Source organism: Artibeus jamaicensis, unplaced genomic scaffold (assembly GCF_021234435.1).
Source record: "Artibeus jamaicensis isolate MK-2021 breed Jamaican fruit bat unplaced genomic scaffold, CSHL_Jam_final scaffold_1964, whole genome shotgun sequence".
Taxonomy (NCBI): Eukaryota; Metazoa; Chordata; class Mammalia; order Chiroptera; family Phyllostomidae; genus Artibeus; species Artibeus jamaicensis.
Genome location: NW_026522030.1, coordinates 70,730,913 through 70,756,032, shown reverse-complemented (window position 1 = coordinate 70,756,032; position 25,120 = coordinate 70,730,913). Strand labels below are relative to the sequence as shown.

Sequence of the window (25,120 nt, the reverse complement as noted above, 5' to 3'; positions counted from 1 at the left end):
GCTAATATTTTATGTTGTTCTTTTTAACTCATTGTTGGACATTTAGTTTGTTAAAAACCACTTCTGTCTGATATGTCTAAATATCTTACCAGGAAGAACTCTAGCACTAAAGAAAGAAAAAAGTTTTCCTAAGGGAAAGGAAGCAGTGGGGATAGTCACCGGATCTAACTGCTTGTGAGGAGACAGCTGCTCACAGACGTTCCCCAGAACACGCCCCGGGGCAGCTTCAGACCCTCGTCACAGATGGACCACTTTTAAACAGAACAGTCACACAGTTATCTTGTTGCCAGCCTCATGTAGTAATCAGCATAAATCAAATTTCTCTTTAGATGTTGAATTTCACGGCAAGTTTGTGTCTCCTGAAGTGTGTGAATCTGCACTGGGCAGACTGTTCCTTTGCTTGCCCCTGTTCTGAGCTGTGGGAACCACAGCGGGCACCGAGCCCTCGTGACTCCTCTCCGTGAGTTTTTTGCCCGGAGCAGGCAAAGGAGTGGTCCCGGGGACAGTCTGCTGCTTTTCACTTCCCCCGTGAAATGGTCCTACCAGTCCCTGCCCCTTCCAGATGTACCAGGGGCCACACGCATGCCCCTCTGCCCCTGCCCCCACTTTCTCAGTTAAGATCAGTGACTTGCCAGCCCAAGAGGGGCCCCTCCTGGAGTCCCGGACCACTTACAGGCTGGGCCCCCGGGTTAAAGGCAGGGACAGCTGGCTTCACTAATTCTGCCTCAGAGGCCAGTTAGCGTGTTTTTCATGTCGTGCTCCAAAACGGCACTGGCTTTTGCGTGGTCTTCTATGAGTCCTTTTGATTAGAATAGTTATCCCTCTAAGACACCAATTAAATGAACAACAAAAAAGTAAAACCCACTGGGTAGTGTAGCGGGCCTGGAGGGGATGTCGTCGGCCGTGTCCGAGGAGACTGTGTGCGGTGTGGGCCATGAGCGCGGACACGGTGGCTCCAGAGTGCTCTGGCTGCTTGGGTTCCTGGCATGCTGATTTGTGACTTAAGATTAAAATCACATTGCCAGGGATTACCACGCAACCACGACCTTGGCTGCTCTCCAGAAGCCATAGTCACTCTCTCTCTGCAGTTTGGAGAACAGATGCATCTTGTAGCTCTTCTCTGGAAATGGAAGAATCCAGCCGCTATGGAAGACACACGCCAGCCCTTTCATTATGCCCAGCTGAAGACCTCTCTGACGAGGTGCAGAGCTTAGCTGATTGGTGAACAGTGACTGGTTTCCGCCTTGTTCACAGTGGCTAAGTTCTGCACCTGAAGAGAAGGTGAGATGGGGACAGTTAAATTGGAGCCACTGGGGCAGAGGCCACTGCTGAGCGGTCGTCTCCGGTGCCGAGCACGACTGTGGAGGAGGAGGAACCACCTTGGCCCCAAGGATGCTCGTTCTCCTGTCATGAATGCAAGGAATGTACCCAAGTCGACAGAACTATTAACTCCACTAATCAGACATCTCTGAAAGGTCAAATGTATTGCAAATTGCAAAAATTATTCTTATAAAAACTAAAACCAATGCATCACAGTAATCGAGTGAAACTGTCAGTGGTTCATTGCATGTAAGTGGGACTGGGTGCTTTCACAGCAGATCCATGTACTTCCCTGAGCATGGTGACTGTCTCTTGTATTTGCAGCCTAGGTCTCTGTCTTCTGCAGCCCCCAGCGGAACGATGCAGGCAGCTCCCAGCGGAGGCGCTGCTTCGCCGGGCTGTCGATTGGACCCGCCCTCCGGTGCCTACTGAGCTGATATCAGTTCTCATTTTACACACTGGCTCAGTTCAGCAGGAACAGGAGTCGAGCCCTCAAGCAAAAAGCCTTCCTGTTTGTAAGTGCCCAGATGCTCAGGAGCTGGGACTCCACCGAAGACAGGCCACAGCATCGGCCACCAGACCTCAGCCAAAGCGCTGGCACCCGTCTGTATGTGGTCCTGAGGTGTGGGTGTTGGTAGAGTCTTTAAACTTCGAAGGTGGAGTGCGGATAGTGCCGTGCAGGTGTGACGCAGGCAGTGCCCACGTGGGCCACCGGGTGGTTGAGACTGAACACAGAGTGAATGCGGGTCTGAAATGGGCTCTCTGGTATCTGTGGTGTGAATGAAGCTCCAGGTACAGTGCTGGCTTTCACAGCCACGTGCAAGCAAGGCGAATGGCCAAGGTGCTGCTGGGCACCCCTTTCCCCAGGACTGTGAGAGGTGCCTGGCTCTCACCCTGGCCTCCACGCAGAGTCCGCTCTCCAGAGCGGGGAGCAGAGGCACACAGAGGTCCTCCTTTACAAGGATTCCTCTGTTGTGACCGGGCAGTAAATTTTATTGCTGTTTCCTTTACAGGAAAGATCACAGCAAGATTCTTTCTCATAATCTCCTCGTAGCCCTGGTGGGACCAGGATCACACTGACCCTGTACATCAAAGGAAGGATTGCAGGGCCACCGAAGCCATCTGCCGACATCAGCGTCTCCGCCTTGGTGCTTCTCTTTGCAGAGGCCGCTCTCAGCAGAACACACGTGAGAGCACAGCCTCATAAACAGTCGCCATAGGGGCGTGGGCCCCCCCCCCCCAGTGTGCCCCTTCAACACACCGAATCTCCATTGGGGCTGAGCTGAAGGCAGTTCTTTCATGGAAACAGTGAACTATGTCTGCGGCTCCACAGAAAACCTGCTGAACGATCTGTGTCAGCCCTCTGAGCACACGGCTGCGTTGGATAGTTCTGTGATTCTGAAAAGTCAGTTTCTCCTTGGGGACCAGCGAACACCGGTGGTCTCCTCTCACTCATTTCAGAAAGATTCTGCAGAATTCTTTTAATTTCATTATTTAGATTTTCCCCCAAGTTTTATTACCTGTTGGTAAAAGTCCAGGATAAAAATCCAGTAAGATGTATTAATAATAAAATGTAATGGATCAACATTTTTGTATGCCTATTTGCTTCTGGATTTAATACTATCTTTTAAAAAAGCAATTGAAACAGCAACCTAACACCCTGGAAGGCTGACAGACAGCATGTGGGACCCTGCCCGTCACAGTGACCCCGTGGGAGCCTCATTGCTGCCTTTCTTTCCCACAAATGATGGAAGTTGAAAAAACAGGCAGGTCCTGACCAGTGTGGCTCAGCTGGTTGGATGTTGTCCTGCAAAGCAAAAGGTCGCTGGTTTGATTCCTGGTTACACGTGCCTGGGCTGGGGGTTTGGCCAGCAACCAATCAGTATTCCTCACACTGGTATTTATCTCTTTCTATCCACCTTCCCCTCTCTCTAAAATCAGTCAATGTGGGGAAAAAAAAAAAAAAGGCAGAAACTAAGTTTCTCAGTGTCATCCAAAGGGCGAAATGGTTTAAAACTCCACAAGTGGGCACAACAGTTGGTGCTGCCACGTGGATGTTCAGGGCTGGGCTGGGCCAGAATGAACTTGAACCTGTGCAGCTCCGCCTGGCTCTGGGGCTGTGTTTACCTGACCCTGACTCTGCATCTGGCCTCTGTGGGGTGAAGCACAGCTTTCACACAGTCCTTCACTCTGGTCCTCAGGTTCAGCCGTGACCGTCACTCCAGAAGGGTTTTGCTCCATGTTGTCACATGTGGTCTGCATGTGATTATTTGTGCTGTTCACCATATTGGTAGAAGAATCAAAGTTTGCATAAGTGATGCCTCTTCCCTGTGGTTGGTGGGTGTTTGGCGCTCTGAGGTGGAGCCGGAAGGGGCCTGGGGCACAGCCAGCACCCCTCCAGATGTCCGTGTGCAAAAGGCGGTGGCATCTGCTCCGTGGCTGTGGACACCAGCTGGCCCAGTTTTTCTAGGAAGGTAAGGCCATACTTTTTCGCCTTCAGAAACCATGTGGGCTGAGCCAAACTGCTGCATGTGCAGGATTTTGCACAGAGACAGGTGGCCCCTCCAGTGGCCACTGATTCCTGACACTGGTTTTGAGCTCCAGTCATGGCCATTGGGTGACAGTCAGTCATGGAAGAGCCATCAGAACCCAGGCCCCAAGTTTGGGCAGGTCCTGTGGGAAGTTGTCCTGTGCTGCTGGCAGGCAGGGGTACCTGTGCCTGGTGGTGTCCCCATAGGGGAGGAAGACTGAGCCAGCCCTCTGTGGGGACCTCTGGACTGTAGCCACACCCAGCCACCCTCCTCCCTCGAGTTTGCACGGACTCAGAACAGCTTCCCAGCTTATTTGTTCAGTATCTTCTGAGAGGCTGGAGAGTGTACTAGGGCCTGGCTGAGGCCCGGGATCCAGAGGGACCACCAGTCAGTGAAACGGCTAGGACTAGAACTGTCCCTTTTGTAAATATTTCATCTGTGTAAAAAAAAACGGAAAGCTCCGTGTTGGTAAGTGGTGGATGACCTGGGGTCTGGTAGGATGAGTTAGAAATGGGCTGTGCCACGCGGTGTTTGCAAGGGCCCAAGAGCTCCAGGGACAGGTGATGGGCTGTCTGTGCCCAGGGTGTGGTTAGCCAGTGAAGGGGGAGCCTTGTCCTTCCCAGGCAAACTTAATTCCATCTCCAAGAACATGTGTTAATAGGATATAATGTGGGTCCATAGGACTTCTCCTGAGGGTATGGGCCTTTCATTCACTAATAAACTCTTGCCACTCAGCCAACCAATATTTGAGGAGCCCTGATGTCCTGATCCAATCAGCTGTAAGGATGGGCCTGGGTGAGGGTGGGGCCAGACAACTGCTTTGGGAGGCACGGAACTGGAACTTCACCTTGTACATTTAGGGTCACTGTGGCCACAAACACCTGTCCAAATGGGAGCCTGGCACAGTGTCTTAGCAGCATTATTTCTGATGTTCCCCCCAATAACACTGTGGTCTCACTGGTCCCCCAGCCCCACTGAGCAGCTGTGAAGGGAGCTGCCCTTCATCTGGGCTGTGTGTGGGTGTGGTGATGGGAACGAGCCTGTGTCCCAGCAGGGTGACACTTCAGCTGAGCAGAGGGACCAGGACATAGGAGGGTCCCACAACCTACCATGGGTCCCCTAGTCTAGTGAAAACAAACCCTAGCCTCTTCTGCCAGACGCTACAGCTTTTTTAACCTGTATGTGAACCGCCCCTGAAACGTGGTCAACATTAGCCGTGAGGCAGGGATCAGTCATTCCACAGGAGCTGCGCTGCAGGGACTGCCATGGGCCCCTGCGCAGAAGTGGTGTCCTCCCGTTAGATGACAGCCCCAGTGAGGCCTGGGAGCCAGGCATGCGGCAGGACCCCAACCAGGCGCTCAGGCACAGAACCAGCAGTGTTTTGTCAGTGGTCGGAAGGCTTACTAAAGCGGCGGGAAGAGGCAGGTCTATGCTCTGAGGAAGCTGATTGGGTAATTGCCAGGCAGCTGTGCTGGGAGAATAAAGGGTCCCGGACGTGCAAGTGCTGCTTCACCCCTCAGACAGCAGGCTCAGGCCCTCGAGGAGCAGGTTGCCGGGGGCCAGGCAAACAGGCTTGGTCAGCCTGTGGTCGGACCCTAGTGGGCCAGCCCCTGGTATCCCCAGGAGCCCCAGGTCGGGCTGGGGGAAGGGGCTGGGCTTTGAAAGGTGGAGCGCAGGGCCTTTGGGCAGCAGCCAGGACAGGAGAGGCTGGGAGCCCTGGCTGGACTAAGGCCGGAAGTGGCCGGGGTGGGGATGGGGGGTGGGAACACAAGAAAGAAATGCAAGAAAAGACTGTTCAGTTCTCCCTCTTTGCCTCTATTTTGGGGTTAAAGGGTTTTTGAAGCATTTATTTTCGTTGCAATTTCAAATTAGTACATTGAAATAATAGTCTCCATCCCAAATAAGGTACGGAGATGTCACGTTAACAGGCACAGCCCAGGGCCCCAAGTGCAGGAACCAGAAGTGGAAGCTGCATTCCTAATCCTCAGCCATGCCTTTCAGTGACCAGCAGAGCCTTGAACGTTTGCAGGCAGGTGTTTTCGGTACATTGGGGCTCACACCCCTAACCCCTGCACATTCAGCAGGGCCCCTGAGGCATGTGTTGCGGGGGGTCAGGGGGATGGTGTGGGCCACCCTGCCACAGTCAGACCTCGCTGAAGAGACCTGTAGCAGGGTGGGTGGACAGCAAGGCCGAATGACTTGCGATCAAAAACTAGTTTTTTAGTTTTCTGTTCTAGGCCAACCACCTCCTCAGGCTACAGACGGAGTCAGCGGGGCTGAGAAAGGAGGAATGTGAGAAGGAATCTGCCCAGCACTTCACAGGGGCAGGAGGCAGACCCACCCTGGAGAGCGGGACAGTCTGTGCCAGCACGTCTTCTGCCAAACAGGACTCTGGGCGTCCCAGGCCTGTGGCCTCTGCCGGCCGGCCTCCCTGGGCTGTCAGAGCCTGCCATACCCCATTCTGGAGAAGTCAAGGAAGGGGTGCCACCCTTGGCACTCTGCTAGCAGGTGACTTTGGGGTGAGACAGCCCTTTGAAACACCCCCTCCAGGGCACCTTGAGGTGAATCACCTCCAAAAACAGAGAGGGGCCCTGTGTGCAGGGCCCAGCCACACCAAGGACTCTGCACAGGTGGCTGGGGTGGGGGTGGGGACCCAAGCCTGGACCTCCCGGAGGTGTCCCAGCCCAAAGTCAGGGCAGTGGAGAAGGAATGAACTCTCAGCCCCCAGGCCACTATCCTGATGACAGTAACCTTTTCCCTCCCTGGCTGGGCCCTGAGGCTTTACTAGGTGGAAGGGAAGAGAAGCCTTTTGGGGCTGTTAAATGACCAGATTTTATAGATCTTTTCCCACCTTTTGGTACTATCTGGGAGATCCATCTGCTAATAAGGCCATTTCTGTTACAGTCTGATGACTCCCCAGTGGCGCCTGGGGGTGAAGGAAGCAACCACAGAACTACAAAGGTTCCCAGGACTAGCACTGGCCTCTGCCAGCCTGCCGCCCCGGAGGGGGGGTTGGCATCCAGGCATCAGAGCAGGGGGGCACCCAGACCTCAGAGGAGCCCAGCCAAAGGGCCCCACTCTCGGGGGCTGGACCTGGGAAAGCAGAGGAGCCCCTCGTGTGTGTGTGTGTGTGTGTGTGTGTGTGTGTGTGTGTGTGTGTAGCAAGGCAGAATGCAGAAAAGCAGATAAAGACCTCTGACTACATTTCCAGTTTCTCCAGAGTCTGGTCCCTGCCAAGTGTCTTTTGAGATAAAAAACAACTTCAGAGGTTTGGCTCCTCTGCCCCAAGGGCTGGATAGGAGACAGGAGCACAGTTCAGTGCCACCTGGCTGGGACTCACCCAGACTGTGCCGGCTGCTTGAACCTCACCAACCATGGCTGCAGCCTGAGTGGGCCCCCCCTTGCAGGCCCCCTGCAGGGCGCCTGCCAGGCAGCCTCACGGCCCAGAGCCTTCCTGGTGTGGCTCCTGCTTGTGAGCCCCCTCACCGCCCAGTCCCTTCTTCTCTGCACTGAGAAACCTCCCTTGTCACAGGATATCAGGCTGAACAGGCCTTGGAAGTGGAACTGTGTGTCCTAAGGCTGGAGAGGACGGCAGTGGCAAGATCTGAAAGGCTGGTGTAAAGGCGGCACTCGGGTAGAGAGCCTGGTGCTTTGGCCCCCACACCAGTCCCCACAGTCTGACAGCATGATTTAAGTCTGAGCACTTTTTAACAGAAATTGGGTTTAAGGAGGGAGACTACAGAAAAATGTGCATTATGGGGAGAAATAAGAGATTAAATATAGGGGCGCGTTTTAGTATTTGCTGATGAGATGGTATAAGAGTGCATCCCTGTTCATAAAGACATACCATAATTTAAGAGAAAGGAATTGTGGCTTTATTTATAAACAAGATGTGAAAGAAAAGGGACCTGTAGGAATTGTGGCTTCAGCACACCCAAAAGCAGAGAAGGCTGTTTGGAGAGCAGCAAAGAGATTATTAGCTGGCACAGAGGCTGGACAGGTTTCCACTCAGGAGGCTGGGTCATGGCCCACAAGCTGCCGCCGCCAGGATGCTCACGAGCCCAGTCGTTAGGCCAACCTCCTCTGTTCGGGGTGCATAGAGCCAGCCTAGAAAACACCATGGCCAGTGTTAGAACGTAAGTCCTGGGAACAAACCATAAAATGCTGATGAAATTGTAGGGAACAGCAGTGCAGATGTCTGATTTAAGGGTACACAGGATGCTCGGGCCCCCTTTCCTTCACAGCATTATTCCACAGTAAGCCTGTCTAGGAACAAGCAAACATGCATCTTATTTATTAATGAGATAAACCATATGTAAGCAAAAGGTAAGTTTGTATCCACTTGTCCACCTCGTCCAAACTAATCAGTTTGGAGATTGACAGGAGAAGAACTCTAAAGATGTGTTCCAGCAAACACGTCTGCACCCTCTGGCTTTATGCACAGATAGGCACAGAATATACAATGAACTTTCCATATAACAGAACAGCTCAAGACTGCAGAACTCCGCCTCTGTTGTGATGGCTCCATTGTCTGAGTGTCGCCCAACCTGGGCGCCCGACCATGAACAGTGGTGAGGACTGAATTAATTCATGTAAAACCCTGATAACAGGGCCTGGCATCAACAATGAAGGGATGTGTTATGTATGCTGTGATTGCTGGTTTATGTAATTTATTTAAACAGGAGCCTTTGAGTTGTTGTCAGTGGGTGGCTATTTGAAGCAGTGCCGCTGTGAGCAGTCCTGGGCACGGGGGCTTGTGGGATTGTCCCCAGATCTGCTCACTGTGCTGGGAATGCATTGGAATGGGAGGTACCTCTGAAGGACCAAAGATTTTGTTACTGGATAAAATTTACATATACATAATTTTAATATTTTTATTGTGCTAACTGGACATAAAATGCATCATTTGAACCATTTTCAAGTGTACAGCTAAGTGGCGTTAAGTCCATTCACACTGTTGTGGAACCATCACCGCATCACCTCCAGAGCTGCTCCATCTCCCCAGGCCAAGTTCTGTCCCCACGTAACACCGACATTCCATGCCCTCTCCCTCCCTTCCCCCACCCGCATCCCTGGCAACCACCCTTCTTTTTGTCTCTATAAATTTGACTACTTCAGGTATTTCATCTGAGTGGAATCATACAATATCTGTCTTTTGTGACTGGCTTTGTCACTTAGCAAAATATCTTCAAGGTTCATCCACGTTGTAGCATGGAGCTGAATTTCACTCCTTTTTTAAGGCTAATATTCCATTGTGTGACTAGACCGTATGCTGTGTGTCCATTCACCTGTGAATGGACCGGTAGTTGGGTTATTTGTACCTTCGGCAATTGTGAATGGTGCCCCCATGAACATCAGCGGGAAATACCTCGGTCTGCACTCGGTTCTTGTGGGGATATCCCGCACCTGGGGTGGGACTGCTGGTCACACGGTGATTCTGTCACCCTGCCGTTTCCAGGGTGCATACACCTTAAATGTTAATGTTTTGGTCTTTCCAACAGCTCAGATATGAGAAAATATTCTGTTTCTCAGAAGCTGTGTTAAATATTTTAAAATTGAGTTTTCAAAGTCACATGTGTTTCTCCTGCTGGTAGTCTGACTGCCTATGCATTTGTGCCCTGGCCCCTGTGTCTGTGTTGATGGCCTTTTCCTTACTGATTTAGAAGTCAGGACATTAGTTATTTGTCATGTGTTGCAAATATTTTTCCCCAGTTTGTTACTTATATTTAGATTTTGGCCATTTTGTTTTTTATTTCCGTATGGCTGGTCTTATCCTTCTGTCGTGGTTTCTGGGTTTTGAGTCTGACATAGGAAAGGGCCTTGAGGACTGAACATGTTGGATTGTTGGGAGTCTGCAAATGGTGTTGTTGGAGCTTCGGGGCCTCCCCCCTCCCCTGCTCCCCGGCACCCCCTCCTCCTCCCCACCCCGAGGACCAAGAAGTCTTCCTGAAGCAGTGACCCCTGCAGGGGCTTTGATCTTGGACCCCACCCCTAAAGGCAGGCACTGGGGGGGGGGGGAGCCCAAAGACTGAAAACAGGGTTTCTGTGAAAGTCTGCACACCAAAGATGAGACGGAATTCTAAATGAAATATAACAACATTCTTTCTGCGTGTTTGGAGCAGGGAAGTTCTGAATTCACAAACTAATTTTTTATTTACCCGAGTGACAGACCGCCTGCCCAGAGCAGCAGCAGCCTCCCCACCACCCCCGCCCTCTTCCTTTCCAAACAGAACTGCTAGAGCCTTCTCCGGAGAAAACCCACGCCCCATGCAGCAGCCCCCCGGGCACTGAATTTGGTGAAGAAGGAAGACAGGCATTTTGGTTTTGATGTTTACTTTCATCTCAGAAGTACAAATCCAACAGCATTTTCTACCCCCATCGTTTCCCTACCGATGGAAATGCCTTCATCATGTACTAAAATCTCAATACAGATTAATTTAACACACACTTACTGGGACCCTACCGTGTGCCTGAAACTATTCCCAGTACTTGTGGGGATGGTCAAGGAAGAGCAAGCACAAACAATATATAAGGTATTGTAATTGTGTGTGTGTATATGTGTGTATACATACACATATACACACACACATATATATAGATAGATAGATAGATAGATAGATAGATAGATAGATAGTGAGAAAGCCTAATCCATACATGGTTTCTAGGAGGAGTTGTGCATTAGGGACAAGAGCCGTCAATAGTGTAGGCCAAGGGGTGGAGAGTAATCTTGAAGGTGTCATGGAAGCCATGATGTGTGAGCAGATATAGGAACTGGCTGTGCACTTGGGAGGAAGGGTGTCAGCAAAGCTCATGCAAAGGCCCTGAGGTTGGTATGTTGGAGCAGCTGCCAGGAGCCCGTGGGGCTGGGGCTGGGCCTGGTGGAGTGAGTGGGTTAAAGGGGTTATAGAGAATATTAGGAGATGAAGTCAGAGATTAAAAGGGGGTCCAGATTGTGCAGGTCCTTGAAAGCCATTTTAAGAACGTTGGGTTTTACTGAGTGAAGGGGGAAGCTTTTGAGATGCTTTGAACAGCAGTGTGACATGGTCACCCTGGAACCTGCTTGGAGCAGGAGACTGGTCAACAGGGTGGCAGAGACGGAGGTGAGAAATGGTCAGATGCAGGAAGGACCTAACGGGTGGGAGGTGGGGAGAGGGAGGAATCTGGAGTGACTACAGAATTGGGCCTGAATCACTAGAAAGGTGGAGTCACCATCAGCTGACCTGGAAGACTGGGTGTAGGTGGGGGGGTGAGATGGGGTGGGTGGGCTTGACCTTGGAGGGAACGTTTACATGGTCGACTGGCCTCCAGCAGGTGCCTGCTGAGCAGGGGGTCCAGGAGAAGGGCGGTGACATGGGAAAGCCCAGCAGGATGAGGGCACACAGGGCAGAGGTGCCCACCAGGAAGAGGTCAGGGGTTGGGTAGGGACCATCTCAGGGTGAGTCAAAGCCCTGGAATGTTCTGTCAGCCAAAGGAAACTGTCGGGAGGGTTGGGCCAACGAGACAGGCAGTGCCCAGACCAAGGAGAGGAGCCGAGGGCAGCTGGCTGGAGCCCCAGGGAGGACACTGCACTGTGCTCCCTCTGCGGGCTGCCCCAGCTGCTGGAACGACTCGAGCTTTAGAATACGTGGAGGTATGTGGTGCGCTTCATTCTACTCCATTATGATCCACACAGGCTTTTCCTGGCTGTTCTTTAATGTTTATCTTTCCAGATGAAATTCAGAATCAGATTATGTAGTTCCTAGGACAGTTAAATCGTGTTCATACGTCTGTCACAGTGTTTCTCCCCAGGATGTCTCCCCAGGAGAGCTGTCAGACCAGCAGTTCTCACGACTGGGCTGGACGTGGGGAGGGCAGGGATAGTGCTGACCCGCCGGAGCGCCCGTGCCAGCCCCCAGCAGGAAGACCCACGGGCCGACGGGGCCACCAGCACCATGTGGGGGCACCGGCCCGCAGACTGCTTGTTCTTGCAGAGTGCGGGCGTCCCACGGCGCCCGGCCCTTCCCAGGGCTCCGGGAGGCTCTCAGTGCGCGGACACTTTCCAGTGTGCAGTAGCGTCACAGAAGTGACCAGGCCATGCACCTGCTTCCCCAGCTCCCTTCCAGCTGAAGTGCAGGCGGGGGCCTGGGCGCCCCCATCGAAAGCCCCAGGGGAGAGCACAGAGGCCTCAGACACTGCGGAGCCGCGGAGGCTCCCGGGTGCAGGTCTTTGTGGCAGTGGCGGCGACCTCGGCAGGCTGCTTTGAAGCGGGTTTTGGGCACCGCTGCTGGCAGGCACTGAGCCTTGTCTGCCCGATCATTCTGTGGGCTTTTAAACACCCGCTTCATCAATTCCCTTTTCTTTTCCACACTGTGCCTGTTTGTTGCCTGCCACCAAGAGTCCTGGGTGTCACAACGGGTCTGTCATGTTGCGAGAAAACACCAGAGGCCGGCACGGTTTCCCTCATTGGTTACGAGACCTTATGTCTCTTCGGAAAAGTGTCGAAGGACAGAAGCCTCCTGCCCCGAACAGCAGGTGCAGTGACAGACTGGGACGAGGGAGGCCCCGCATCACAACACCTTCTTCGACATGAGAGTAGCGACTGGACCCGTGGCACAAACATATCATGGAGCTGGAGTACAGAAGACTTTAAGACACATTATTTTTGCCTTAATTTTAGTTATTCAGGAGAAAAACGGTCTGGTGTATGCAGTAACACAGAACTGTCTGACGGAGTCCCCAGAACCCACGCTGAACCCAGTGTCAGGCGACGGGAAGCAGACCCGGGCGGCACATCCGCGACGGGGAAGGGCGCTGGTGGGCCGAGGGGGGGCACCGGGCAAACAAGGGGAGCGGCACAGTTCGTGCGCACGTTCCTTCCTCGGGAAACAAAATCGGTTTGGATTCCTTGTCGAATAAGATCGAGCACACCTCACGCTCCTCTTGCTCCTCTTCCCCGACCCCCTGGGGGACGGGGCAGCCTCAGGTCTGACTCTCCACACCCCCCCCCCCCCCCACTGCTGAGGCTGCATCTGCGCCACCTCCCTCCTGGCAAGTCCCTGTTCTTGACTCCTCCGTTCAACTGAAAATGCGGTTTTCTCCCGTCCCCTCGACGCTTCCCCACCTTGTCCCAACACCCTTGCTCCTCCAGTGAGAAAAGGGGCCAATAAAGCAGCCAACCCCTGGAACGGGCTTCTCCAGAAACGAGGCGTGTCCACTTGCCATCTGCACCCACACACACCTTCCGCATGTGGCGAGAGGCGCCCCGGCCCGTGTCAGGAAGCAGAGTGACCTTTCCCAAAGCCCAGTGAGCTGTCGGCCTCGGGAAATCAGGGCTGCCCGGCAGCTCGGAAGCAGCCACACTGAAGCACATGTCACGGAACGGAGCCAGGTCAGGACCATCTCTCAAGACCCCAGGCTGGAGCGCAAGGGCCAGCAGTCTGGGCACCAGCAGCGACCAAGACGGTCTGGGCTGTGCTTGTGGGACAAGCTCTGTCTTCAGAGATGGGGAAGGACAGTGTCCAGAACACTTTTGTTTACACCGAGTGGTGACATTTAACTCAGGGTCCTGGAAAAAAATAAGTATGTGTGGGATGCGCTTCACTTGCTTTAACCGGCCCCTGCTGCTCCCTTCTTCCCCGGCAGTGGAGCCCTGGGTTGTAGGTATCGGGAGAAGAGTCCCAGGCCGAGGATAAACCCTGTCTGTGTCTTCCAGGGGCCACAGCCTAGAGCTGCCAGTGCTAAAACCCCACAGATGTCGCCGAGTCCCAGTCCACATGTAGCCCCGTGTCAGTGGGTGCTCAGTGACGCCTTTCCTCCCTACGGTTCTTGACTCTGTCACCTTTGATGACCTCTTCTCAGGATAATTTTATGTATTTTCTAGAGAGAGAAAAGATATTTCAGTCTTTTCTCCAGCATGCTATATAAAAAAACTTCATTATTAAGACTCAGCAGAATTTTCTCTTGGCTTCACAGCTCCTACCGGTGACGTCTAACCGCAGAGCTGCTGTCAGGTCTTCGACAGCCTCTGTCACGTGCGCCCCAGACCCAAACTGCAGCACTTTAAAGGCTCCCCTCTCCTGCCCCTCATGTCTCCCGGGCACCTGTGTACCTCAAGTGGCACAGGCCCCACTTTGGTGGTGACATGGCCCCAGGCCAGCCGAGCCGGCGCGGGTGGAGCAGTGCTGTTACCCCTGGGTGCTGCTCCTGCCCTGTGGGGGCCACAGCACCCCAACTGCCGACTCAGGGCCCCTCGGCCGGACCCTGGGAGTGCCCAGGGCCACCTCTGAGATGCCCGACGGGTAGGAGTGCACACAGACTTATCTTTGCTAGTTGCAACTAAAATCTCTTTATACATTTTATAGAAATGAATAGGGTCCCAGGGCCGTGGAAGGGGCCTGGCAGTGCAAGTCCAGGCAGCTCCAGCCTCGCCCACCTCCTGATGGACCTGCCCTTGGTCTCAGCCCATCAGGACGGCTGCGGTCCCCGTTCTCCTGGGGCCCGCTCTGCTCAGGTGTGAGGGCAGGCCGGGTGCGGTTGGTGGGAAACGCAGGGGCAACGGCTGTCCCTTTCCTTCTCGGATGCTGTCAGCAAAGGCTGGTCTTGGCAGCCTTCGTGCCACTAGAGACAAAGGCTGGGAGAACTTAGCTGTGACACTGCGAGTGGCTGGATCAGCCAGTCCTCGGGGTTTCCGGGTCTGAGGCCATCAGGCGTCTTCCCTGTAGAAGCTGCTCGCCGTCAGATACTCTGCTGGTCAGAGTGGTGGGCGTGGGCCTGGCACAGACTGGGGAAGAAGCCCACCCAGAGCCCCGGCCCTCCCACGGCTGCAGAGCCTCCAGTCTCAGCCTTGCCCTGGGCCGGCTCCCCAGACCTCAGTGCTCCTGGCTCTCCACCGAAGGCTGAGTGCCCCTCAAGGGACTTCCCTGCACATTTCATCAGAGTCCATTTTTAGCTGTACCCCTACTTTGAACTTCTTTCAAAAAAAGCCACATAGTCAGACTTTCCCCAAAATCCAAGGCGGCTAGAGGACAAGGTAGAGTGTCCCGGCCTGTCTGTCTTTCTCTACCCTGACTGGCTAGGATGTGCAGGTGTCTGTCTTCTCTGGTTTTCCAGGGGAGGATGACTTCCCACCCTCCCTTCCACGGTGCACTCAGCTCCATCGGGGCTGTGGGCAGCCTCTTACCCTCCCGGAACTGAATAGAATGGGCGACCCTTCTAGAGGTGGAGCAGGGGCACGTGGCTGCTGAGGCTTTGGGAAGCAGCCCCGCCCATGCTGCTGCCCTCAGTGTCCTCCCCTTGTCAGCACCTTTATCAAGGTGGGAGAAGGCTAGGGGAGAACATGCAATCAGTAAACAAATCAGTGCCTATTGATGTCCTCAATTAAAGCTTCCTGGGGGTTCTTCCCTTGAACGACAGAGCTGCAGGTCTGCTGGGATCTCCCTGGGAGAAGCTTCGGCTTCACCAGCTCAGACAGTCTGCTCAGTTGCCAACTCAAATGTCCAAGGCTTGGAAGAACTTAGGCTTGAAGATACTAAGAAAGGGCTGAGGTATAGTCAAGGCAGAAAAGAGTCTTCCAGAAATGCACCTTCAAAATCTGAGGTAGATATTCATCTTGGTTTTCTGTTTGCCAGGAATACAGTGTGAATGGACGTCCACGTGCAAGCGCACCCCAAAGGGAGGCCCGCTCCTGGTGGGCGCGTGCTTTGGGGCTTCCTCGCTCCCACCACACCGGGCCCCCTTCTCCCGTCCACAGAGGCTGATCACAGCATGTGGAAGTGATGAGGATGACGGCGGTTGTGAGAGAAGTATTTTAACAGCGCACCCTTCATATTGTAGCACTTCTCAAAAGGAAGGCTCAGGTCAAAAGTTACTGGAATTTTCCAGCTCTTCAGGTAGATCCATACACCGAAACAAGCATTTAACCTGGAAGCTCAACCTCTGTCTAATCCAACAAAAGCTGACTCACACCTCCAGCAGGAGCCCAGACTGAGGGAGACTCATTACTAACACACAAATCCAAGTGGGCGTAAAAGGAAGTCTTGCCTCACGTGACAAACAATAAATGGAAAAGAGAAAACAATCAATACAAGTTAAGCATAGCCTGAGAAGGAGAGTATCTTCAACTGATGCAAAATAAATACTAACCCTGGGGTAACTGGTTATTTATTAGAAATGTGCACTTCCATTTCACTTAACAAAACGACTGACACATAATCTTTTCTGATGTTTCTAGAACATGGCCTAGATCCCTGCCAGGCTCCTCTGAGGCGGTGCGTGCTCCTTCAGGGGCATTCAGTGTTTAGCCAGTGCAAGCAGAGAGGTAGCCCCAGCCCTGGCTCCAGTCCCAGGCAGTGCTGGCCCCATGGCCGGGCTGGTGCTTGTACCCCCACTGACCACTGGGCCCGGCACTGCTACTTGCTTCGCCTGCCTTGCTCAGGGGCTGCCCGAGGGAAACTTCCTTTGCTGAACAATTTCTTCGGGAAGCAAGAAAGTGTGGCTTGATCTTAAATCCCTGTCGATTAAAAGAAACACCAATACCAGTGACCTGACATCTGAAACACAGATCTGTGGAAAAGGGCTAAGTTACTTTCCAAACTGACCAGTGGCTCATGACCAATTTCCTGGTCCAAAGACTCTGAAACATTCAAATAATGGTCATGCATCTTGGTTCAGAAAGGGAAAAAAAGAAATAAAAATCTGTTCTCCCATCCGAGCCTTTTCTCCCATGATTCTCTAATTGTCACCCAGGCTGCGCAGGTAGAGAGAAGGCTGAAGGCATTAAATCCAGTCAGTAGTAAGTCTGACTGAGCGTGGGCTAAACAAAGTACCTGTCTTCTCGCTTTGTAAAATAGGGACTGCCAGAACTTGCCAAGATATTTATGGCTTATTGTCACTAGTCACAGAGGTACCCAATCCACAAAGAAGCAGGACCATCATTTCAGCCTGTGGCCCCAGCGAGCCCGGGCTGCATGGCAGCTACATGGCCAACGGGCCTGTGCTTGACTCGTGCGAGCAGTTCTGTAAGGAGCTCTCTGGCCAGTTTTCTTGACGCTGGGGCTTCCATGCAAAGATGATCCCATCTGTACAAGGTCTGGTCAAGAAAGCCGATAATCTCATGGGTCATTTCATCAGTCTGAGCCATCTGCAATGACAGAGAGGAGCCAAATTAAAACACTTCCCAGGCAGACCGTTTCTTTGTCCAGCACCAACCGTAACCATCCTGTCCCAGAAAAGCAGCTGCATTCCCATCACTCCAAAGGGCTCTTGTATTGTTTTCAAGGTGACTGGCAAGAAAGTCTGTTCTCAGAGGCTGGCCATCCAGTGAGCAGAGGCAATTCCTAAGGACCCCCCCTCTCCTGACAGAATGGCTACAAGCAAGTACCTCATTTCCTGAAATGCCAGTCATGAGATTTGGGATTTTTTACCGGGGGAGCAAAGGTAAATGGACGTGCTGGGGCTCGACTTTCTGCAAAAGGCTCACACTATTGAGAACTGGAAAATGCTGAAAGGAACATGCCACCTGTTTTCACACAAACAGCTTTATAAATGGCATTCTTGGGCCAGCAACCTGGCACACTTGTTTTTTAAAGGCATCTAAAGTTTTAATACCTGATTCTCAAGGAAAGCAGGAAACACAGGGATTGTTCGTTCTGCTAAATACAGCCTCAAGGGATTCTGAGTTGTTGGTGCCCATCAATATTTTCCTAAGAATTTCAGTTCAGCAGAGAACTGAAGGGAAGGGTGAGAACCTCACAATTTAGCTGCATGAAGAATTTATTGTGATTTTTTTTTAGACACAAGCAGCATTAAGTTGTCCATTTTTTTTTGAGTAATCTGTTTGTGGGTATCAGTTTATATTGAATCCTTAAGCCCATCTGTAAGCAGCAAAAGCAGCCAAGGGACAGCTTTTTCTCCATTTCCACAGGGGCCCTTTTGGTAGGGTGAGCGGCCTGGTCCACCAGGGACCACGCCACAGCCCTGGAAGCCCACTCGGACAATCCTCAGTCGTGGCAGACCCTCTGGCAGCACGTGTGCTGGGTGAGCACGGTGCAGGAAGCGGGGGGCACACCTCCAGTGTCCGCCATCTCCACCCTGGGGCTCTGCTGGAGGGGGGGGGGCGCAGGCTGCAGTGCAGGTGGGGTTCACCGTGGCACTTGGTGTATCTATGATCGTTACCTGGTTTTTACTCAGAAGTCACAAATGCCGTAGGTGACTCTCCACAGATGCAGCCTCTGTTCTTTGTGGATGAAACACTGTGAGGCTCCCGGGGGCACGTGGAAGCGTTGACCTACTACCCAGAACCCGAGCAGGGAAGACTGCCTCCTGCTCCACTGCCCAGTGACCCCAGGGACAGGGGGGCAAGGGGGTGTGGCTGTCAGACGAATGTGGTGGTACCCATCTGACCTCTTTACAAGCCAATTCAATCTGACCCTGTTCTGTTTGAGGTCTCTAGTCCCAGACAAAAGCCTGCCTCCCTGCACCTGAGGTCAGAAACTCGCATCCTGGTAGGGCTTGGCTGAGGCACATCAGGAAAGGGTTACATTCATTTTGAGCCCAGCCACTACAGAACTGAACTCCCTATTTCAGATTCTAGCTAACTTTTGGTTGTTATTTTTGTGGTCCAGCAACCAAGGACAGAGGAGAGGGAGAGAGAAACATGAAGTCAGAGCAGGACAGGAGGAGTCCAGGCCGCTCTTTGCGCCATCCTGAGCAGAGGGGCGGAGCAGAGCAGAGCGAACAGGAGCAGATCACGGGGTAGAAGGCATGAGAGTTCTGACAAATGAGTCTGAGGAAATTCTCAGAAGCTCAAGACTGGCAGAAACTGACGCATGGGGCCCCTGTGAGGAGCCACAGGAAGCAGTAGGCTGGGAGCACCGTGTAGGAGAAGCTGCGGCGCAAAGGAAAGGAGATGGAGGCACAGGGCACCTTTAATGAAATAGAGCCCTTCAGTAAGGCAGGGCCCCCTTGGAGAAGGTATGGAAGGAGGACTGTGAAGAAACAAGGTTCAGACACACAGCCCTGCTGTGCACGTCCCGGTCTGGAGTGTGCACAGCTCTCCGAGGCTGATGCAAGACCAGGTCCCAGGACCCAGCTGGCTCTGCTTGAGCCTCAGTTCACATCAGAGCTGGGCCAGGGCCTGGGTCCCCAGGGTGGTGAAGCCAGAGCCGCAGACAGGGAAAGGCCATCGAAGCCAGTATTTCCACCATCCGACCACTACCCAGGCCAAGCAGACCTGGCTCAGGACTCGTTCGGAGTGTCACAGAGAGAAAAGCACAGGAGATGTGGAAGGTGAGGAGAAGCCCATGCAAGGCTGGCAATGCGCTGACTCCTCCGTCTGGCCCTTTAGCAGTTGCTGTAGCCGGGCTGCCATCGGCCTGTCGGTGGCCACTGCAGGAAGCCTAGAGTTGGGAAGGCTGGTGTGTCAGTAAAAACTATTTCAGAATATGTGCAAGGACAGGGCGCAGGAAGCTACTTGGCTTGGAGGGGCACCTGGGTATGGCGACCACCCCCCTGCTAAGAAGCCACTGTGTGAAGAGAAACACTAGCATTTTATCTGTCAATGATATTTTTTTTTCCCCAGCTGAGCTGACTTACAAAACCTCATAGTGATGCACCGGGGTTTTCAGTGTCCCCCCAGCCTGAGGTGTTAACACATGGCTGGGTCTGAACTGTTCTGCAGGGATGGGCCTCCTGGCACGTGCCGCACACCTGAACCCCGTGACAGGACCTAGCTCCTTATTCACAGCAGTTTCTTTGAGGGTGAGCCCTGAGGGCTGGCCATTCTGAATGGGGACTCGGGTGTCTCTGAGGGGCTTTGTTTGGGTCATGCTCTCCCACACCCCATGGGCAGGGCCTGCCTTTCCAATCCCAGGTGACAGTCCCAGAGAGGAGTGGGAGGGAGCCCCCTGGGAGAAGGAGGGCCAGGCTCCCACCGGTATCCAGGGCATGGGCTGGGGGTCAGAGGTCAGGTGACAAAAATGCTGCCAACACTTTCATGATTTAAAAGTGCCTATTGTTGACTTTTTAAAATAACTTAATTTTGAAGGTTTTAGATTTATAATTTTACTGAAAGATAATACAGAGAGATTGTACATCCCCCGCATCCACTTGTCAAGTTATTAACATCTTACATTAGTGCGGTACATTTTTCAGAATTAACGAACCAAAAGGGATACATTTTTATTAACTAAAATCCATATTTTATTTATATTTCCTGTTTTTTCCTAATGTCCTTCTTTTGTTCCAGGATCCCATCCAAGGTCCCACATTATATTCAGTCACCGTGTCTCCTTAGGTTCTCAGACTTCCCTCGTTTTTGATGATCTGGACAGATTGGAGGAGCACCGGTTAGGTATTTTGTGGAACACCCCTCAGTTGGCATTTGTCAGTCATTTTTCACAGGATTAGTCTGGGTTATATCGAGGGTTCACACTGTCAGCACAACTCACCCTGTTGATGTTGACCTTGATCACCTGGCTGAGGGAGTGGCTTAACAGTGGCTATCACCTCACAAGCCTGGCAGAGACCAAGGTGGTTGGTACCAGGCTCTACAGACACATGGGCTGCAGAAGTCAGCGAGGTGAGTATTTTATGAAAGTACACAGCAGATTACAGTTGGAGTGGCCCTTGGGGAGATGGCGCCCCACACACGACAGCAAGTCCTCTTCCACTCTTGGCTCTGCCCAGGCCCTTGTATGGCTTCTTTTTGAGCATGTGAGCGGTGGGCCCTACACACAGACCATTTAACAAGGTCTAAGGAGAACCTTCCAGATGCTGGTTCCTGGGTTCTCGGCAGCCCTTCTGCCACTGTGACTTCCCCCGAGCGCACTCACACTCAAACAGGGCTTCCCTGGAAGGGAGCTGGAGGGGCCTCTGGGTGCTGGAACATTCCTTTCTTGGTTTGATTGTTGGCTCTATGCATGTTTTGGTTTGGGAAAATTCACTGAGCTATACATTTAATTATGTATATTATAGGGCAATAAAAAGTAAAAACAAGCACAGGAAAAAAACAAAATTCCAAGAGCAAGCATGTTGGTACTTTTTTCTGAGATGAGCATTTTTTCACTTTTTTAAAAATTTAATTGTTGTTCAAGTATAGTTTTCTGTGTTTTACTCCCATCCCAGCCCACCCCCCCAGTGCTCCCCACCTCCCTCCCATTTCCACCTCTGTTAGTTGTTGTCCATGTGTCCTTTATACTTGTTCCTGTAAATCCCTCCCCTTTTCCCCTGAAATTCCCTCCCCTCTCCCCTCTGGTCACCATCCCCCTGTTCTCTATTTCAGTGCCTTTGGTTACATTTTGCTTGCTTGTTTGTTTTGTTGTTCAGGTTCCTGTTAAAGGTAAGATTTATGGTATTTGTCTTTCACCGCCTGGCTTATTTCAAAATCATAGTAAAAATAAACATAAACTTTGCTATTTTAGCCACTTTAAAACATACAACTCAGTGGCGTGAAGTGCACTCACAGTGCCAGGCAACCATCCCCGCCGCCCGTTGCCACCGCCACTCGCCTTCCCAAGCAGGAGCTGCGTGCCCTCGAAAAGCTAACTCCCCGTCCTTCCCCATCACATCCACCACAGCGGTTCCATGACGTTCTTTTAGAGAAATGCACAACTCATGCCCCCCAGCCCCTGGATAATCCCTATTTTACTTTCTGTCTCTGAGTTTGCCTATTCTGGGTACCTTATATAAGTAGAATCGGACAGTGTTTGTCTTCTGTGACTGGCATACACCTCATTTTGTTTATCCACTCACCTGTTGATGAACATCTGGGTTGTTTCCATCTTTGGACTATGTTTGTTTGTAATAGCATCCTAGTGGGTGTGGAGTGGTACCTCATTGTGGTTTTGATTAGTTTTCCTAACAGCTGGTGACGGTGAGCACTTTTCATGTGCTTATTGGCCATTTGCACATCTTCTTTGGAGAAATGTCTGTTCAAATCCATTGCCTGTTTTTCAATTGGGTTGTTTTTCTGTCACAGTCTTATAAGAATTCCCAATATAGTTTAGATACCAAACCCTTATCTGATATGTGATTTCCAAACATTTTCCGCCATTCTGTGAATTGTCTTTTTACTCTTTTGACTGAGTTCTTTGATGCACACAAGTTTTTAATTTTGATGAACTTCATCTATTTTTTCTTTTGTTGTCTATGTTTTTAGTGTTATTACCCAAGAAATCACTGTCAAATCCAATACCATGAACTGTTCTTTACCCCATGTCCGCTGGGCTCCAGGAGGATTTCTTTGTAATTGACAAATGAAACTCCCTGCACCACTGCAGGGAGCGCACTCTCCCTGCTGCCGAGTTTCTCTTCATGAGGAGGAAGGAAGTCATGCACTGAACTGAAAGAAGAGTCACTGGGAGACAGGAGACCTAGCCGCTCCTATGTGCTCTGGTAGCAAGCTGTGTGACCTGGGAGAAGTCACTGCCTATCTGGGCCTCCATTTTCTCTTCTGTGACATGAAGATGTTGCACGGGGCAGGTTCTGGGGTCCATCTCAGCTGTCTACCTCACTGTCTGTATCCAGGTTTGGACGAGCATCCTGGTACACATACTCTTCAAAGGCCGGACCCTTGGGTGACATATGAATGAAAACTAGGATGCTAAAAAAGGGGACACTTACGAGGCTGATGACTTCCCAGGCAACTGTGTGGCCTCCAGGAGCCCAGAGCAGGAAGTTCAGGAGGAGGTGCCTGACGAGCCGGCTGCATGCTGGTGGCCTGGGGTCTCCACCTTGGCTCTCCCCAGTGGCTGCCTGCAGGTCCCTGGCTGAGAGGGTCGGACGTCTGAACAGCTTCATGAGGTGGCCGAGCACCACTTTCACCTCTTCCTGGGGAGTGTCATTTCAAAGATGAGAGATTAGGGAAGAGTCGGGACACACATGGTTCTGGGATTTATTCAGTACTTTGAAGCAACTCTCCAAAAGAAGAGAGGACCAGCACCCAGGAAGGGCAGACTGAGGCAGCCCACGTCTGAGCTTCCACACTGCTCCACACAAACCCAAAGGGGTGTGATGGAATTTTCTTGACTTTCTTTCGTCTTGCTCACTAAGCATCTAGGGCACTGTGCCAGGAATTGACCTTTTCTTGTATGAAAGGAAATGGAGAAAAGTCCTCAGCAGAATGTAGTCAGATTTTTATATTGTGGGAAAAGGAACAAAAGGCTCCTTGAAGACTCACTCCCTATCACAGCCACCAATCAACAAAATCCGCATGCTATCAGACCTCCGCTGAGCCAGTGTTCTGATAAGCATGAAGTTTTCTTTTTGCTATCTTTGGGCGCGGGTGGGGTTGTGGAGAGAAGGATGGACACACACACACACACACACACACACACACACTTTGTTTTAGGCACTGGGATAGTCTGTTCATACATGTTTAAAGCTCAAGCAGAGGTCACAAGTCTGTGAAATCCACACAATAATGGTGATTGTTATAGGTCTGTGGTTGTTTTTGCATTAAAAATATTTATTTCATGCTGAGACTTCTGCTTGCTATAAGAATGGTACACCAGTTGAGACTTGGAAAACAAAGCAAGAACTGAAAGCCACAGGTCCAGAATGCTACATGGAACTCATGAACAGCAATGTTCCATCATTTTCAAAAGAATACATAGGCCTATTCTGAGAATTCCCATGACCAATTTTATGGACTTTGTGTGAGCCTTTTTTTCTGGGTGTTAAAGCCTCCTTCAGTGAAGTCTGTCACAAACCCAGCACACTAGGACTGCTGTGTGAGTTGTTCTCAGAGAACAAGACCGTGAGAAACTGCACTGTGGGGCTCTTCCACGGAGCGTGGCCGTGTCCCATCAGGAGACGGCCACTTTCCCTACTGCTCTGCTGGCTGGCCCAGCTGGCCCTCATCTGATGGCATTTACGGGAGCACACAGAGGCCATCTAAGTGGACTTAGGAAGCTGTGCCTTCATACCCATTCTCCTCTTGTCCAGTATTCTCTAAGACTCAATCTCCTTCCTCTTTATTTCATCCGAGACTATCATTCCCTTCAAATGCCTTTCTGACATGCCAATAACTAAATGCTTTCTAATTTTTTCAGAAGATATAAGCTTTCTTTCCTAAGTATTACTTTTTATTTTGCATTATGAAAATTTGTAAGTGCTTACTTTAGAAAATCTAAAAAAAGTAAAAAGAAAAAATTCAAATGACCTATAACTCTATCATCCAAAGAGACTTATTGTTAAAAACTAGGCTTACAGCCTCCCCACCCTTCTCTGTGCATTGTGAACACAGCACACACTGCACACAGCACTTTGTGTCTCACAGCTTTCTCTTCACAATGCACTTTAAGCAATTACAGTAGCTTTGGCACATACTCTTTAAGAACATAAGTTTTCATGGTAGAGTGCTATTTCACAGCGGGACTATACCACAGTATTTACCCAATATCCCTATTATTGAAACTTCAGGTCATTTTCAATGCTTGCAATTACAAAACAATGCTGTGATGATATTCTTGTACATAAATATTCCTTAGAATAATTCCTGGGAATGGATCAACAGAGTTAAAGATTATGAATCCACTGATATCCAGGATGACAGAGTATATGCAGAGTAAGGATTTTGTGTAGATTTTATTAGAGAAAGGAGGAATTAACAGGCAGAAAGATGTGCCAATGCAGAACTTTCTAGAAATTAAATCTTACTAGACAGATTATCTCTCTACAATTCAAAAGTGAATTTTTATCAATTTCTATGATTGATATGGAACTTAACAATAAGCTACCAACTTAGCTTATACAGAATAAAATATTTACAAATACATATAAGGGACTTTAGAAATAAGTACAGCTACATACATTTTAATTATTATAAAAAATAAGATGATGAAAACATAAATTAAAATTTTCCTTAATGTGATATTTTAAGAGGGAAGAAATGGGCTTTCTTTTCAGTCAGATGGCCTAAAATACATATGTGAACTGTGTTAATTTCTAAATAGTGTTCTATTTTTGATCCAAAATGTATTATCACCAAATTTCAACTCTGTAAAATCCCACAGTGTTCTTTCTAGTGACATGCAAGCCTTTACCGAAGTAAAATACAGACATATCCGTGCTGGTCTCTGCTTTTCTCAATCAACAGAGAACACCAAGCCAACAGGAGTGCTGCTCTTTTTAATTGGGAAAATCAATTAAAAGCACTGGCAATTGAAGTTTTAAAAAGCAACAAATAAATGTTTGCAAGGGAGGTGCCAACACCTTTAATCAGAGCATTGCTTCCTGTAATTATTATATTCCACATAAAATAACAACTATCTCTGCCACAGATAGTTAGCCAG

At 50.9% G+C, this 25,120-nt stretch overlaps 2 protein-coding genes across 8 annotated transcripts in view; one reads left to right on the top strand and one right to left on the bottom strand.

Moving 5' to 3' along the window:
- The window catches only part of AOPEP (aminopeptidase O (putative)), a 439,006-nt gene extending 436,099 nt beyond the window's left edge, over window positions 1–2,907 (top strand). For 2 of the 5 annotated variants that reach the window (XM_037133315.2, XM_053656397.1), the window contains one exon: window positions 2,334–2,907. The gene's annotated coding sequence lies outside the window, so the exon portion shown is untranslated. Of the gene's footprint in view, window positions 1–1,088; window positions 1,836–2,333 lie in introns of all 5 variants that reach the window. The other 3 variants (XR_005080838.2, XR_005080837.2, XR_005080836.2) reach the window with 3 other exon arrangements.
- Window positions 2,908–14,303: 11,396 nt separating this feature from the next.
- Window positions 14,304–25,120, bottom strand: part of FANCC (FA complementation group C) — a 305,923-nt gene continuing 295,106 nt past the window's right edge. For 2 of the 3 annotated variants that reach the window (XM_053656528.1, XM_037133335.2), the window contains 2 exons: window positions 22,449–22,655; window positions 14,304–16,968 (listed from right to left, as the gene is read on the bottom strand). In XM_053656528.1, coding sequence (XP_053512503.1) covers window positions 16,765–16,968; window positions 22,449–22,655 — 411 coding nt within the window. In that variant the 3' untranslated portion in view covers window positions 14,304–16,764. The remainder of the gene's footprint in view (window positions 16,969–22,448; window positions 22,656–25,120) is intronic. The other variant, XM_037133336.2, reaches the window with a different exon arrangement.